General features: G+C 37.0%; 1 protein-coding gene across 1 annotated transcript in view; it reads left to right on the top strand.

The window, feature by feature from the left end:
* LOC129269692 (uncharacterized) overlaps positions 1-15,253 on the top strand; it is an 89,871-nt gene that overhangs the window by 16,910 nt on the left and 57,708 nt on the right. Inside the window, exons 6-13 of the mRNA XM_064105229.1 lie at positions 535-825; positions 4,225-4,269; positions 4,659-4,819; positions 5,598-5,765; positions 8,632-8,776; positions 10,582-10,754; positions 12,044-12,175; positions 14,713-14,857. Coding sequence (XP_063961299.1) covers positions 535-825; positions 4,225-4,269; positions 4,659-4,819; positions 5,598-5,765; positions 8,632-8,776; positions 10,582-10,754; positions 12,044-12,175; positions 14,713-14,857 — 1,260 coding nt within the window. The remainder of the gene's footprint in view (positions 1-534; positions 826-4,224; positions 4,270-4,658; positions 4,820-5,597; positions 5,766-8,631; positions 8,777-10,581; positions 10,755-12,043; positions 12,176-14,712; positions 14,858-15,253) is intronic.

The raw sequence follows: 15,253 nt of genomic DNA, 5'->3' as shown, positions 1-15,253 counted from the left end.
CAGGGATAAAAGGATACATGATTAAAGTGAATGACATTGTCATATCGCAGTACGCATATATTTCGTTAACTGAACGATACAGAAAAAATGGCTACAACCATGGAAACAGTAAATCATTGACGTTACACCATGTAACGATATAGGAAATATAAGTAGGAAACTATTAAAATAGATCTACTTCGTCATGTCAGAAATGAAACAGAGATACATGGATATGACATTAATAAAGAGGGGGCGAGCGAGGATGGAAGACAATTTAGGAGGGGTTGGTGCAGATATTGGGAGGGGGTAGAATGCGGCAAAGAAAGACGGGACGGGGGAGGGAGGCAAGGATGGATGGAGGAGAGAGGGAGGGAGGGAAGGAGGGAGGGAGGAAGTGGGGTGGAGGGATTGAGAGGGAGGAGGTTAGGAGAAGACAGAGAGAAGGTAGGGGTCATATAAAATTAGGACTTGATTGAAGGATAAGGAAAACCAGATTAAAGGACAGGGCGGTGTTATCAATTTCTAAGACAATTTTCTTCGATACTGTTGCAGGTATAACGGATGCCCTATCCCAGTTCCTGCTGATCCCCAACGCACGTTTCAATTCTTACGATAGTCGGGTGATCGAGAACCCTAACATATCGGCAGAGGCATGTGCCCTGGAGTGCCTGGAAGAAGAATCCTTCACCTGTCTCTCCATCAAGTTCCGTGATGTCCATACCTACAACGACCACAGATGTACTCTATCGGATGAGAGCATATACACACTAGACCTGGCAAGGAGCCTAACGGACGGGAGTGTTTTTGATGACCATCATGGCTTGTACATTCGAATTGACAAGAGTAAGTAAGCAATCATCCTTATTATTCTATTACAGTGTGCCCCACCTAAAAAGAAGAGTATACTTTTCATGAAGAACGCCAACAATGCTAATATGGTTTTCGATTTGGACGCTATAGGTACTCGCATGGTAAACAAATCTTGGCTGAGATTTATTTTGCCCAACTTGATTTTGACATCAAAATCAAAATGGGTGTTTTTATCATTTTAGGTATCAAAATAATGATAAAACAACTGGACTTCATGATAATGCAAATATGATATCACGAATGATTGAATTATGCTAAAGATTTGATCAAGTTAGATAAGATTGGGGTATAGGCTTGTCCCCCCCCCCCAATGAGCATTATACATTTGGTGATTGACAGATGACATGGACAACGAATTGATCATGAGGTGGCACTTTCTGATGAATGAGTTTAAAACAAATCATAATGTAGGAGATCATCATCTAACCGTCTGGGAAATTAAGATTCGCAAATAAGCATATAACTTTGTCGACGGTACCACGCTTGCATCAAAGGACAGCGGCTATCACTGATTGATATTTACAGCTCATTTGTGCTAATTAGTTGTGTATATGCAAGTATGTTAATGCTGTTCATTGGAAGCACTCCCTTGAAATGGCATCATTTGTGCTTTCGGAAGTGGATTTCTTGTATGCAGTCAGTACTTCCCAAAGGGATTCAAACGAGTGGAGATATAAATTACATGTGCGGGACAGCAAGTATCCAATTCGGTGTGGGCCACGGGGTTCCATTACCCCCATGGGTGAGAGGGAGATATCAATGGTGTTATCATACTGTCATATGTTCCCGGTAAACCAGGGGCAAACGCGATCGGGGGGGGGGGGTAGCGACGTCTGCCCCTGTGATTTTCAAGTACACAAACAATATATTAAAAAAAAGGAGTGAAAGAAGTAAGATGAGTAGGAAATGAGAAGTTTATGACGGGTACAACTCTATTTTACCCCTGTCATTCATTAAGGTCCTCTCTTCTTACCCCCCCCCCCCATCCCATCAAAATATAGCACCGTCCATGCAGGCATTGGTGCAGGTAACCATATCCTATGTGTTGTGATGGGTATATGGATGAAATTTCGTTGTATGATGTTGGATATACAGTACACAGGTACAAGAAGAGATCGAAGCTTGTTTCGTTTTTTTTCGGAAAAGGTGTTTTCTTCTCTCCAGGGCCCGTGTCAAATATACTACGGTAATTCTTGTAACTACTATATATGGTAACCTTGATTGTGATTGGCTGCTATGTCATGTCATGGTTTATTTTCATTTGGTCCAATGTCAATTCGTCCAACTGCCAGCTCGTTTACTATCATTTGGTCTACCATCAGTTCGTCCAATACCCACATGGTGTAATTGCAATTTCTTCCACTCACCATTTCATCTACTAACCAGTTGGTCCCATAGCCATTTAGTCCATATACCATTTGGTCTAATTAGACTTAGTGTTAATTGTGCAAAAATAATGAAAATAAAACAAATATTAGACCAACTGGTTATGAGACCAAATGGTCATAGACGAACTGGTGATTAGACGAAGTGATGATTGGACGAAATAGTCATTAGACGAAATGTTGATGGATGGGATTGCATTAGATTAAATGAAGGTACACCATGTGGTGAGTGGGCCGGGGACGAATTGGCAATTGCTCATGTCACTAGCTGTTTTGGTGTAACGGTACAGATTTATTTTAATTTAAAGTATTCTTTTTATTGATTATTTCAGTGACAAACAGCAGTGAAATACAAATAGAGATCGGACAAATAAATTCATAAAAAAGACATCAAGGTTACCAGTAAAATAAGTAATTCATAAACATATACATTAATCGATTCAACTGGTCCATTCATTTATTTTTCAATTCACCGAAAGAAATTTAAGAAATGTAATACAGAAAAATAAAGAAATAAAGAGTTGCACAGTTGCTATGACGGCTGTTACAGCTTTATGATACAGACCCCAAGTACTTTATGTGACCAATGTTGGATGAGATAAATTGTACTGTTTGAATATGTTGTCATTACACTTGTTGTTTGTGTCAGTTTTTCACGTTGTCAAGACATGCAAGATGCATGCTTCTGAAAATGGAGATTTTTATGATATGAACAAAAATTGTGCTTGTTTTTTTAATGGGTAAATGGGAATACGCGTCCTTTGACATTTATTTGGGATATTGGAAGCTGTGATAGAACAATCGATTTTGATTGACATAAGTTCCATTTACATACATGTACGATAACAATAATCTTGAGTAAAAAATTGTTTTACACAGTGAAAACGCTGTTCAAAATTTATACAACGGTGTTTACTATATGAACCTAACATGAGTTGCAGTTTAAGATTCTAAACAACCAGGCTTAATTTGTTGAGAATTGAATATTAAAAACTTGTTATTAAAACTTTGTTGTTTAAGATTTTAAACACTTGTGTTAACTGTTTGAACAACAGCGTTGTATCAACAATTTTAAAAAGCGTTTTATTGTGTAAAATCATCATATTCAGGTTATATTTTCTAAAGAAGGTACATTGTTCAAAGTGTGGATCGTGTGAAGAGTGTGGACATTAAGACAGTGTTAAGTGTGGATCGAGTGAAGAGTGTGGACACCAAGACAGTGTTAAGTGTGGATCGAGTGAAGAGTGTGGACACCAAGACAGTGTTCGGTGTGGATCGTGTGAAGAGTGTGGACACCAAGACAGTGTTCGGTGTGGATCATGTGAAGGGTGTGGACACCAATACAGTGTCCACGGTGTGGATCATGCGAAAAGTGTGGACACCAAGACAGTGTCCACGGTGTGGATCATGCGAAGAGTGTGGACACCAATACAGTGTCCACGGTGTGGATCATGCGAAGAGTGTGGACACCAAGACAGTGTTCGGTGTGGATCATGTGAAGGGTGTGGACACCAATACAGTGTCCGGTGTGGATCATGCGAAGAGTGTGGACAGCAAGACAGTGTCCACGGTGTGGATCATGCAAAGAGTGTGGACACCAATACAGTGTCCACGGTGTGAATCATGCGAAGAGTTTGGACACCAAGACAGTGTCCAGAGTGTTGATCGAGTGAAGAGTGTGGACACAAAGAGTGTGTTCACAGTGTGTTTACAACTTGCATTGTATGTGAAGATGTGACTTAAATTTATTTTTAGATGCTCAAATCTAAAATCATTTCACCTTGCGTTCCTCAATCTGAACTCACCCCGACTGTGTGACATTATGTTCTTTCCAGCAGGGGCATTTCTGTTACAAATACTACGTACGTTTCAGAATTCTATACCTTTTTTTGGTACACATCTTCCCAATTATTATGATATTTCAGATTTCGTATCGTTTTTTTTGTTATTTCATCGCACCAGTATGATCATCTGTTTTCTTTCACAGTATGCGACGCTTTCCTCCCGGATTTCACGAAGCTTCCAACAACAGGTGATAATCTTGAATTCATATTGATTGATAACCTTTGTCATTATATGAAAAGTGAAATAAAGTTGAATATATGGGATGCTCATTCAATGTTGGGATCATTCAGTCATCAGAAAAAACTATACGCCATATGAATATCAAGAGATTATTCCCTCCGACATACCAAAATTATTCAAGGTTATAGCTTGTGACATAACGTGTTTTACTAACGATTTCCTACATAGATATTTTCTGCAGATACATTCTATGACCTCATTAAGGGGGAGGTACCGTCATTAAATGACAGTCTTTTTGCTTTTCGTTCGCATTTTCTTTTCGCCGGGGTTGGATAGCTAAATATATGAATTAAAAAACCATCATTATCATTTGAACTGTTGTACTTCTATATAAAGCTGAATGCCCATTTCCTGTTGATATCTTGGTGGATACTGGAAGGATCAGTGCAAACTTCACTGCATCTAGTTATATTGACAACTATCCGCCTAACCAAACTGACGTGGAAAGCGCCGTGGTCTGGGTTCCATTTAATGATGCAAATGACGAGTGGTGGCAGGTATATAATATTTCATATTGCACGTCCTAAATATACTCCTGTCTGATTGGTGCGAAGTTTATCACGTGATAAGTTAAAGATTTGAGGACGTATCCCTAATTTTTCGATTGTTATACATAGCTAGAATTAGAATAAATTCTGCTTTAAAATAAAAAAATGCTTTGTGTTTTTTATAATCAATTATCGTGTAATATATAAATCAAATCACCATATTTTGGTTTGATGAAATAAACAATTTTTTTTCCCGGAAATATTAATGTAGACGTTATATTTGCTTTAGCAAATAGCTCTACATCCAAATCGCCTCGAAAATGATAGTTTTCACACCAAGTTCACTGACAGTTTGTTTCGAGCTTCAAAGTATTGTTTTTACTTATTAATCACCGAATATGTCAGTATTTATGCATGTTTCCATGAAATAGGTTCCAGTATCTGTTTGCATGCTTGAGTACCCCCACCTTAAGACTCCATAGTTCCACTGCGGGTGACAATTTTGTTTCATTCATTGGGTCTTTGGTTGGTGTCGTGTTGTGGGTGCTCAAGCATGCAAGCAGGGTATATTTATATTATATTTAATTTATTTATATATTTATATTTACATGTATGTATTATCTTGATGTATTTATAGTTTGTGATTGATTATTCTTTGTTCCTATGCACTATTTGTTATTAAGAGTCTGGTGACAATATATTTTTTTTGATTGAACATGACATTAAAATGATTTAATTGAATTGATTTGAATTGAAGCTCCATTCTCTCTCGATTCTGTTGTTAAAGGTATGTTACAGCGAGCGCGTCATTATCACTGGACTGGTTACCCGTGGCAACGAACAGATGATGAATGGTGAGGGATGCTGGGTAAACTCATTCAAAGTGGACTACAGCTTAGATGAAGAATACTGGTGGAACCTTTTGGATTACCGAGATAACCCTGTAAACCCTAAGGTAAAATGCCTTCTTTTGACCTATTCATTTCTTTAATAAGTTTAGGGGCACCTTAAAATCTTTATTCAGATACCATTTCCCCCATCATGACAAGAACGTTCCAGTATTACCCCCCCCCCTCCCCCCGATCTTGATCGCGGACCTCGCGATCGCGACGAAGATTGCATGATAATGATAATAATATTCCGCATTTATATAATAATAATAATAATAATATAGGGTATTTATATTGCGCACATATCCACCTTAAGGTGCTCAAGGCGCTCCTATATTACCCGGCTAAGCTAGGCGTTCATAGCGCACACAGCTTTTTAAGGAATTACTTCCTACCGGTACCCATTTACCTCACCTGGGTTGAGTGCAGCACATTGTGGATCAGTTTCTTGCCGAAGGAAATTACGCCATGGCTGGGATTCGAACCCACGACCCTCTGTTTCAAAGTCCGAAGACTAATCCACTGGGCCACAACGCTCCACATATAGCGCTTAATACATCGGAACGACGTCTCTAAGCGCTTTACCGACATATTATTACCCCGGTCATCGGATCATTGCATGCCCGCATGCAATGTATGCACCTTCTCCACTCCCTGGGGAGCATTCCAACAAGAGTTCCAAGACTCAATTGCTAGGCATACTACATATAGGCTTTCACATCCTACCGGGTGGGAGAATGATGACGTAAGGGGCTGCATATAGCTAAATATATATTATTTCATTAATGTTATTTTATCATCTCATTATATATTATTTTATTATTAAGACCTTCCATAATGTTCTTTGTCATTTGACGTACATTTTCAATGCAACTCTGTTTTTTCATCCTCCGTACGTTGCTATTAAAGCGAAAAACTTCCTATGAAGATGTGGTCAGTGAATTATTGCCGACATGCGTGTCGTTATAATTTTGGAAAGCCTGTGATTCCGTGTCGCTAAGTTTTTTATTCAGGTCCTGGATATTTTTCGCTTTGGTCCACCTCGGCCTAAAGAAATGGATATAATCGTCTTATGCAAATTCAACGTCTCGTGTATCAGTTACCTGCCACTGTACAAATAGTGTTTGGAATAGGGTGAGGGTGTCGTCAAGGAGGTCCTTTGTCTCCCTACCTGTTTTTTGTAGTCAGTGAAATTCTTGGTATTCTTATACATTAGACACTTTAGTGAGAATGAACGTGATGGGGAAAACACTTAAATCGTTCCGATATACCAATGGTACCCTCTTGACGCCTAATACTGTAGTTCAACTCAGTACTCCCAAACACTTTTTTGATATGTCTCAACTCGGGAGTAACATAACTATAACTCACGTGATAGGTTGGGAAGAACATAACATAAGAAGCAGATTATAAACCAGTACAAACTAAATTGGGTACTTTTCGATTTAAGGATCGGAAATGGTTTATTACAATTATCAAGAGAGCGACATAATAAAATGCCAAAAAGTATTATTATTATTTTTTTTTTTAGGCAAAAATAGTGTTAACCGTTGGTCTTCAGACGTATTCCTATTATTTGGCCTCCACGTGTCTTAAAACCAAATGACACATCAAAATCATCTAAAGTGGCAGGCATAATAATTTTGTCCAAGGCATGAAAATGGTTTTATAACCAAAAGTCACTGTTTATTCATTTAATGATTCCATGCATGTGCTCATGTAGAGGAAAACAACCTATCGGCGTTATTATGACTATATCATTCAATTAAATGTACGCTAAATTACCTTTATTAATTACATGTGGTTACTGACCTTGCATTATGACATTGCTTCGACGTTTTTTTTTAGATGACATTCACTTTACATGGTGATGAAAGGCCATTATCCCTATTAACAATCCAGCCGTGAGAAAATAGTTTCATGATTAGATTACCCAAATCATTAACTCTATATGACAAGGATGCAATAATTTATATTTTCATTGTCATTGTAACAGCAATATTTAGAGCGTCGAAGCATTAATTAATCCTCATATGAATCATAGTCAAAAGATATCACAGGTTAAAGGGATAGAACGAATAAGAACACACCTTAAAATATAAACATGGTAAAACCATTAGTTTCTTCAGTCCATCATATTATTATCCTTTGATTGTGCGAGTTAAAATGTTTTCTTCAGTAATCATTATTTAAACTAGGCTATTTCAGGGTCTTGAAGTATCAAACGAAATACATACAACAGACCTTGAAAATAATAATTTCAATGAGGAATTCAAGATCATTTTGTTCCCTTTTTGTCAGTCAGGCACTGTGACTGTCTACCACTAATCAATAAATCATCTACTTTCTTTGTTTGAGCCTTCGTGTTATCAGTTTGCTCTGCTGTGATTAGTCTATTAGAGATATAGTATTTTTGTTAACTGTCAGACATTAATTAAAACCCACTATCTGTTTCCCCGTGTTCCTAAGATTAATTGATATTCAAATTTAGTATATAAATTCGTAACATTTTACAGTTATCTGTATAGTAAGTTAACTTAGTTTGAGTCTTGCTTTATTTATGATAATTTCTGTTTATAGATGCTTGTATATTTACTTCGTATTTAAAAGGGCTCCAATGAAAACAAGTGTTTGATCTGATTGTATTGGGCTACCCTTTTTAAATGTGCGATATGAATTAATAAATAATCAATCAAATACATATATTCATATAGATGAATACATGAATCAATGAATTGATTAATTAAGTAATAAATTGATTAATAATTGAATAAATAAAAAAATAAATGATAAATGAACGGACAAATAGTTAAATGAATGAATAAATAAATAAATAAATAAAAATAATAAAATAACAGATAGATAAATAAATGAATAAATAAATAAATAAATGAGTGAATGGATAAAATATGACGATTTTCATTGCTACAGGAATTTCTCGCCAACGCTGAAGCGACGTGCAATACGACGATCTTTCTTCCATCGCCCCTCCGGACGAAATGCCTTCGAATACTCCCTGCAACATGGCAGAACGGGATATGTCTCTCGGTAGAGGTTCTTGGCTGTCTTGATAATGGTACGGGTAACACTACGGTCACACTAAACAACCGACTCCAGAACGATAAAAACTTTAACGTTATTTCTTATGCCATACCGTTGATCGATTTGGAGTCTTCTGATAGAGTGACTGCAGCACAAATTAAGAATATACTAAAGTTTAGATATTACAAGACATAAATAGAAGAATTATGGAGATAGGGCTACAGAGAAATTGAGAAGGAGTGAAAGTGATATACTTCATTTTTAATAAAGGGGAAGCAACAAAGAGAATAAGCAATAGAGTACCGAAGTGTGACGTCACTGCCATGACAACGGACCGGCTGGTTCTAAACAGAGTCGTAGCTGACGATCGTCTATACACATTTGTATGTGTAAAAATTACCATCATTCTGAGGTTGCAAGCGATGAAATTCCATTAGCAGCCATTTTATCCTTTGAGAAACACGCTCCGGGTTCATTTGTTTAGAACCAGGCCGCCATGACACCATGGCAACTGACGTCATCGCTTCGGTACTCTATCAGCCCAGGTCTAAACAAATATGGTACAGGAAAGCACAATATCAATACAGATAGCATATAATGAACAGGAACAAGCAGAAAACTAACGAGTAACTCTTATACACTTAATGAGGGAAAAGGAGAGGTCTAAAAACTTGATAAACCATACAATACTTTTGTCCATACACATTTATATATATATATATATATATATATATAGTGTCCTGGTGAGCGCTTCAGTTGAAACATCGAGCACTTCCCCTGAACTTGATACATTTCAAAATATATATATATATATATATGTATATATATATATATAAATGTGTGAAGCTATACATGTACAACAGCTTTGGCAACTCTGTTATTTAAATATTTTGTGAAAGAAATGGATGAAGAGAACAATGGTAGGCGTAGCTTAAATCAAGGTTCCCCAGAGCTATCTACCCTTTGGAAAAATTGGTGATGCCGAAAAAATGTCTATGCCGGGAATCGAACCCGGGCCCCCAGCTTTGAACGCCGGTGCCTTAACCACTGGACCACAGAGACGGGTTAGTGGCTAGGGCGATCCCGATCCGATTAACCGTCAGATGGACAGATTTTCGACACTATACCAATTATAATTTCCTTGTATATATATATATATATAGTGAGATGAGGTCAACTCAGAAGATGACGCAGGACACAATTCTTAGCTTTCGTCTTTATTAAGACTTCGTCAGAAGCGTCTGTAATTACAGACTATTGTGGAAGTAAAGTAGGATGCCCACCGTATCCTATCTCGTTCTTAATGAAAGTGTCACAACTTGCAAATTTCTGACACTTTCATTAAAAAAAGAGATAGGATACGGTAGGCATCCTACTTTACTTCCACAATAGTCTGTAATTACAGACGCTTCTGACGAAGTCTTAATAAGGACGAAAGCTAAAGCTAAGAATGGTGTCCTGTGTCATCTTTTGCGTTGACCTAACCTCACTATGTTTCATACTCACACCTCAAGAGCGTTTGGTTCAAGTAAACTTTTCATCACATTATATATATATATATATAGTCTGCTTCGGCATATGTAATAAAGTAATCACAAATATGTATATGTGTGTGTGTATATATATATATGTATATGTATATATATATATATATATATATATATATGTATGTGTGTGTGTGTGGGTGTGTGTGTGAGGGTGTGTGTGTGGGTGTGCATGAGATCAGTAAATTATCATTTATTCTACAAACATAAGCTGAACCTTGATTTTTCTGAAATTCATTTACATGACAATATTCGATTCATATGCATCATTACTGATATGATCATAATAATCTAGACTGTGATGAGGCGCTGGGACTTAGCCTGAATGGTATCCATGACAACCAGATAGAGGCATCATCCTTGAATGGCGAGGCATCCCATTCTCCATCGTCCGCGAGGGTAGGATACAACAGACAGGTCGGATACGGATGGATCCCACAACAATCTTCTAGTGATCAATGGATACAGGTATGCAAGAATTTTCAGAAGATCTGGGTCCGTAACATAATGCTCTTGTCCCGTTCAAAAGTTTTCCTTGAACCTTGAAGGAGTACTCTCCCAAAAATCGTACACGCTTTCCTGGAGAGGGTTGTGCTGTGTCAGGTGCTGCCAGTGCTTCAGGTGATGTGGTGATCCTGTGGTGGTATTCTTGGTGCACTATATACAGTGTGCTAGGTTCAGTGTGCGGGTGGTGCGTGTGTGTCCCTCTTACAGCATCTTCTATGATCATGGTAGGATTATGGTAGGATGATCGTTGTGTGATAGTATCTTGTTATTCGTACGATCTCCTCAGGGTGCCGTAAGATGATCGTTGGATTTAAGATCATCATATGGTCTACGATCTTGTTTCGAGTGGTGATATATATATATATATACAAGTTTTTTTAATCGTAAACCAATCGTAATCAGTGCATGGGGCATCGTACGATATCCTTACGATCTCTGCAAGCTTTTGCATGGTTTTGTCGTTGGCCTGCTACGATGACCAACAAATGAAATCGTGTGATATGGCCTTGAATAATGTAAACATAAAAAACGTAGCCTATAGACAACTACGATGCCCGTAATGATCGTAGACACATCGTGGCAAATGTAAACTAGGCACATCGTTAAACTGATGCACAACAATCAATGCAATCAATCGTACGAATGTGTCCCCTCTATTAATCGCTAAAGCTTTATGTTACGGGGCTCAGACTTTGGTGAAGTTTGAATTTTGACCAGGGTTAGATTGCTGGAGATTAGACACCACACGTTACGTTCTTAGATTCAATTTACTTTTTTTTATCATTTCTAACAAGGTATAATAGTAACAATAAACAGAATAAATAGAGTAGGATTCATGCAATATAAACTTCTATTATTAGTTCAATTCGAAACTACCAAACCTTTATTTACACTAGCTCATTCTTTTACTGTCAACTTTTCTTCTTAACAATAAATGCAATTGGTTGTTAGAAATGCGTTCCAATCAGAATTAATGTTCATTATTAATCTGTTAATACCTCTTATGACTGCAAGTGCAAGTAAACGCTAGTAAGTCCTGTCCTAAAGAAATTCGAACGATTAATTCCCAGTAATACTCGTCGGTTGCCAACCACTGTTTAAGCCTCTATCATCCAAAACGAAATCTCTTTAATGTCAAAACAAACCCTTAACACATTAATATGATTCATACGGCATGAAACGACCATTCGCCTATCTGAATGGTCTTCAATCGTTGTGATGCAAAAACACTATGATTTCTGTTCTATCAGGTCAAGTTTGACGATGAGATGTCAGTCCAGGGCGTGGTCACTCAAGGCTGTCTGGACGTGAAGGCATGGGTAGAGTCCTACACCATCTCATACAACCAAGAGCCATATGCACATGATAATGGATCAGTCGTGGTGAGAATTATAGATTTTCCTTAGTAACGGTAGACCAGTTAATGTCATGTGGTTGCTAACATGCTGTGAAAACAAGAATTATAATGTATTAGTTACTAATTATATTGAAGACCCAATGAAAACTGTATTCTCAAGCGAAACAAGTAGGCCAATGTGTACTTTTATTCATGTATTTAATCACTAAAACAAATGAAGACTTGATGCAAGTATATACATGTTCCTCCATTTTGAAGGTTGATCGCAACATCTGTCCATCTTGGTACATAATTGCAATGACAATGTAGTTCAGGGCTATAATATAACCTATTTTATACAAGTTCATCGCCAAATGACAATAATAATTTAAGATCGAAGTTGCACGCGCTATTCGTTCAACACTGACCATGAATCGATTAGAAATAATATTTTGCATTTCCTTACTGAAAAGAACAATATGCCCCATAGTATGGGCCACAATGTGTGCCACAGTGTGTTCATAGTGTTGGACACAATTTTGAATCACCTTCACACTGTTAAGTTTGAGCATCACAACAGTGTAAATCCCGTATCCACATAATCGACTATGTGAACAAGCTGTGAACAGTTACACTGTCGAGGTGTCGACAGTGTGAAAATATCTTCACACTTGAATTTGAGCACTTTAACAGTGTGAATAATATAAGTTTTCCCGTCCAATTTCGTCAAAATTTCAACCGATTTAATGATGTAATAATTAAATTTGCAACTAATTTGAATGACCTATGAGATCAGCATTTAAATCCAAATACTTAATTCAATTTAATTTTATTGGCACGCGATTTCATGGTTATCTCATTTGAACATGTATAAAGCACGATCAAATTAAAATAGCTGAAGAAGTGTTTTCAAATTCGCACCGGTACCTTCCTTGCGAACGTTTAGGAATTGAAAAATCATTAATATGAAATCACTTATAGGATATGGACAGTGTTTTTCGTTGGTGTTGTTTACGTCTTTTGAATAATTATGGAAATGGGTTTTACTTCTAAATTGGATGTTTACAATGTTACTGAAATGTATCATCCATCTGACAAACCATCATCGGGACCACAACTAATTTTTGTTCCACTTTCAATACCATGTTTCTTATCCCTACCCCAAAACGATATAAATTACAATTATGTAAAATAAGAAAGAACAATATGATGAAGAGAAAATACCTGCCATTGGCATAGGTCATCCACCCACTCACTGGCGGATCCAGGGGGAGGGGCACAGCCGACTCGTGCCCCCTTTTTTAAAGGCACAATTAATTTTTTTCGTGGACGAAATACCCTTATTCTTTGGTTAAAAACATTTTTTTGCTCGTCAAATTCCTCGGCAAAATGTGCCTCCCCTTTTTGGAAATCCTGGATCCGCCCCTGCACCCACTCATCAATCACTAAAAGAATAAGCGTTTACAACCATATCCTATAAGTGATACATGAATAAAGTCTTTATCAAACATAATGGAATACAATTATTTTAAACTGAAAAGGTGAGAAAAAATAGAAAGATAGGATAAAGTTTGAAAAAAAATATTGTATGACGTAATAAAAAAAATGAACACAGAAACATGCTATCTAAATTTGGACGTTTAAAGTGCAATTATGTGTGCCGATAAATGAAATTGAAAATGGTATTTTAGGCGAAATTGAATGATCAGTTCGTCGTCACGAAATTAAATGACACCTTTGGGCCATTAATTTGAACGAATTTCTCTCTAAATTGAATTTCTACAAAATTCAAAGGAATTATATAGAACGGAATTGAATGCAAAATAAATGAAAATGAACCATGTGTGCAGAGGGTGGACGAAATATTTCGAATTTGAACGTCCTTTCATTAATTTAAATGCAACTCTGATGACATTGGACGGGAAAACCTAATTTTCACATAGTACTCTGTGTGAACACACTGTAATCACACTGTGTGAGACTGTGTTCTTACCAGCAGGTTAAAAATGACAAAATTTTGTATGATTATACGGGAGCCAAATTCCGTAATATAAAGTTATATAAATTTCTTCTAGCTCAGAATCTTATGGGCAATATGCCGTCCGTTCCTACAAACTTAACCAAACTTTAAATGATCAGTAAGACGATTCTCTCGTCACGTATGTCATACTTATGCCGCCCTATTTCTCGCAGAGCAAGGCATTTTCCTGCTTTGTGGCCAATGAATAAAACAGGAACATGAAAACCAATAAAACATGTTGAATGATTAAAGTATTGCAATATTTCAATAAACCTTCTTGGGTAGATATCGATGAATGAATGAATGAATGAATGATGGACGAAATCAGACTCTAATTGAGTTTGATTTATTTTTTGTAGAAAAGAGGTTGGAATTTCAGATCGATCGCTATTTGAAGTTGACTCGAATCTATTGAAACTCTTTTTGTAGAAAAGAGGTTGGAAATCCAGATCGATCGCTATTTGAAGTAGACTCGAATCTATTGAAACTCTTTGTACATGTTGTACTAAGACTTGCCCTAGATTTTCTAGTTTATGTTATTATCTCTTGGAAATCACATCAAGGTTTTCGTGGGTAACGTGGACATGAGAAGCCTTGTACGCAACGACATTGATCCACCAATAGTGACCAATCTTCTAAGAGTTCATCCGGTCACGTGGTACGATGAAATATGCCTCCGTCTTGAGTTTATCGGATGCAAGAATAGAGGTAGGAAAACATTAAGAATTTTCCATCTTATTGCTTGTTATAAATAGAAGACACTTCTCCTGATAACAAAATGCCAAGGTTATGTGACACATTGACATAGATGTACATATAGGAGAGGGGATCTTGGGACGGTAAATAGCCAATTCGTCCACTGGCCCCTCCCCCCCTGGATCCGCCAATGGTTGACGTCAATGTATTAACTAGATTTACATTAGTCATTTTAAGCAAAAACAAAGGTATTTTAGGATAACATCCTCCTTCATTATTGGAGAATGGTAATACCAATAACATATCAAAAATGACTTTTCCGACCATTTTTACCCTGTTCGCGAAATTGCACCACCTTATGACATGCGACCATAATTTTTAAATCAAATTTAAATAAACTGTACCGTT

This window comes from Lytechinus pictus, chromosome 10 (genome assembly GCF_037042905.1).
Source record: "Lytechinus pictus isolate F3 Inbred chromosome 10, Lp3.0, whole genome shotgun sequence".
Lineage (NCBI taxonomy): Eukaryota > Metazoa > Echinodermata > Echinoidea > Temnopleuroida > Toxopneustidae > Lytechinus > Lytechinus pictus.
Note: the sequence above shows the minus strand (reverse complement) of the source record. Positions and strands in the feature narration are given on the sequence as shown.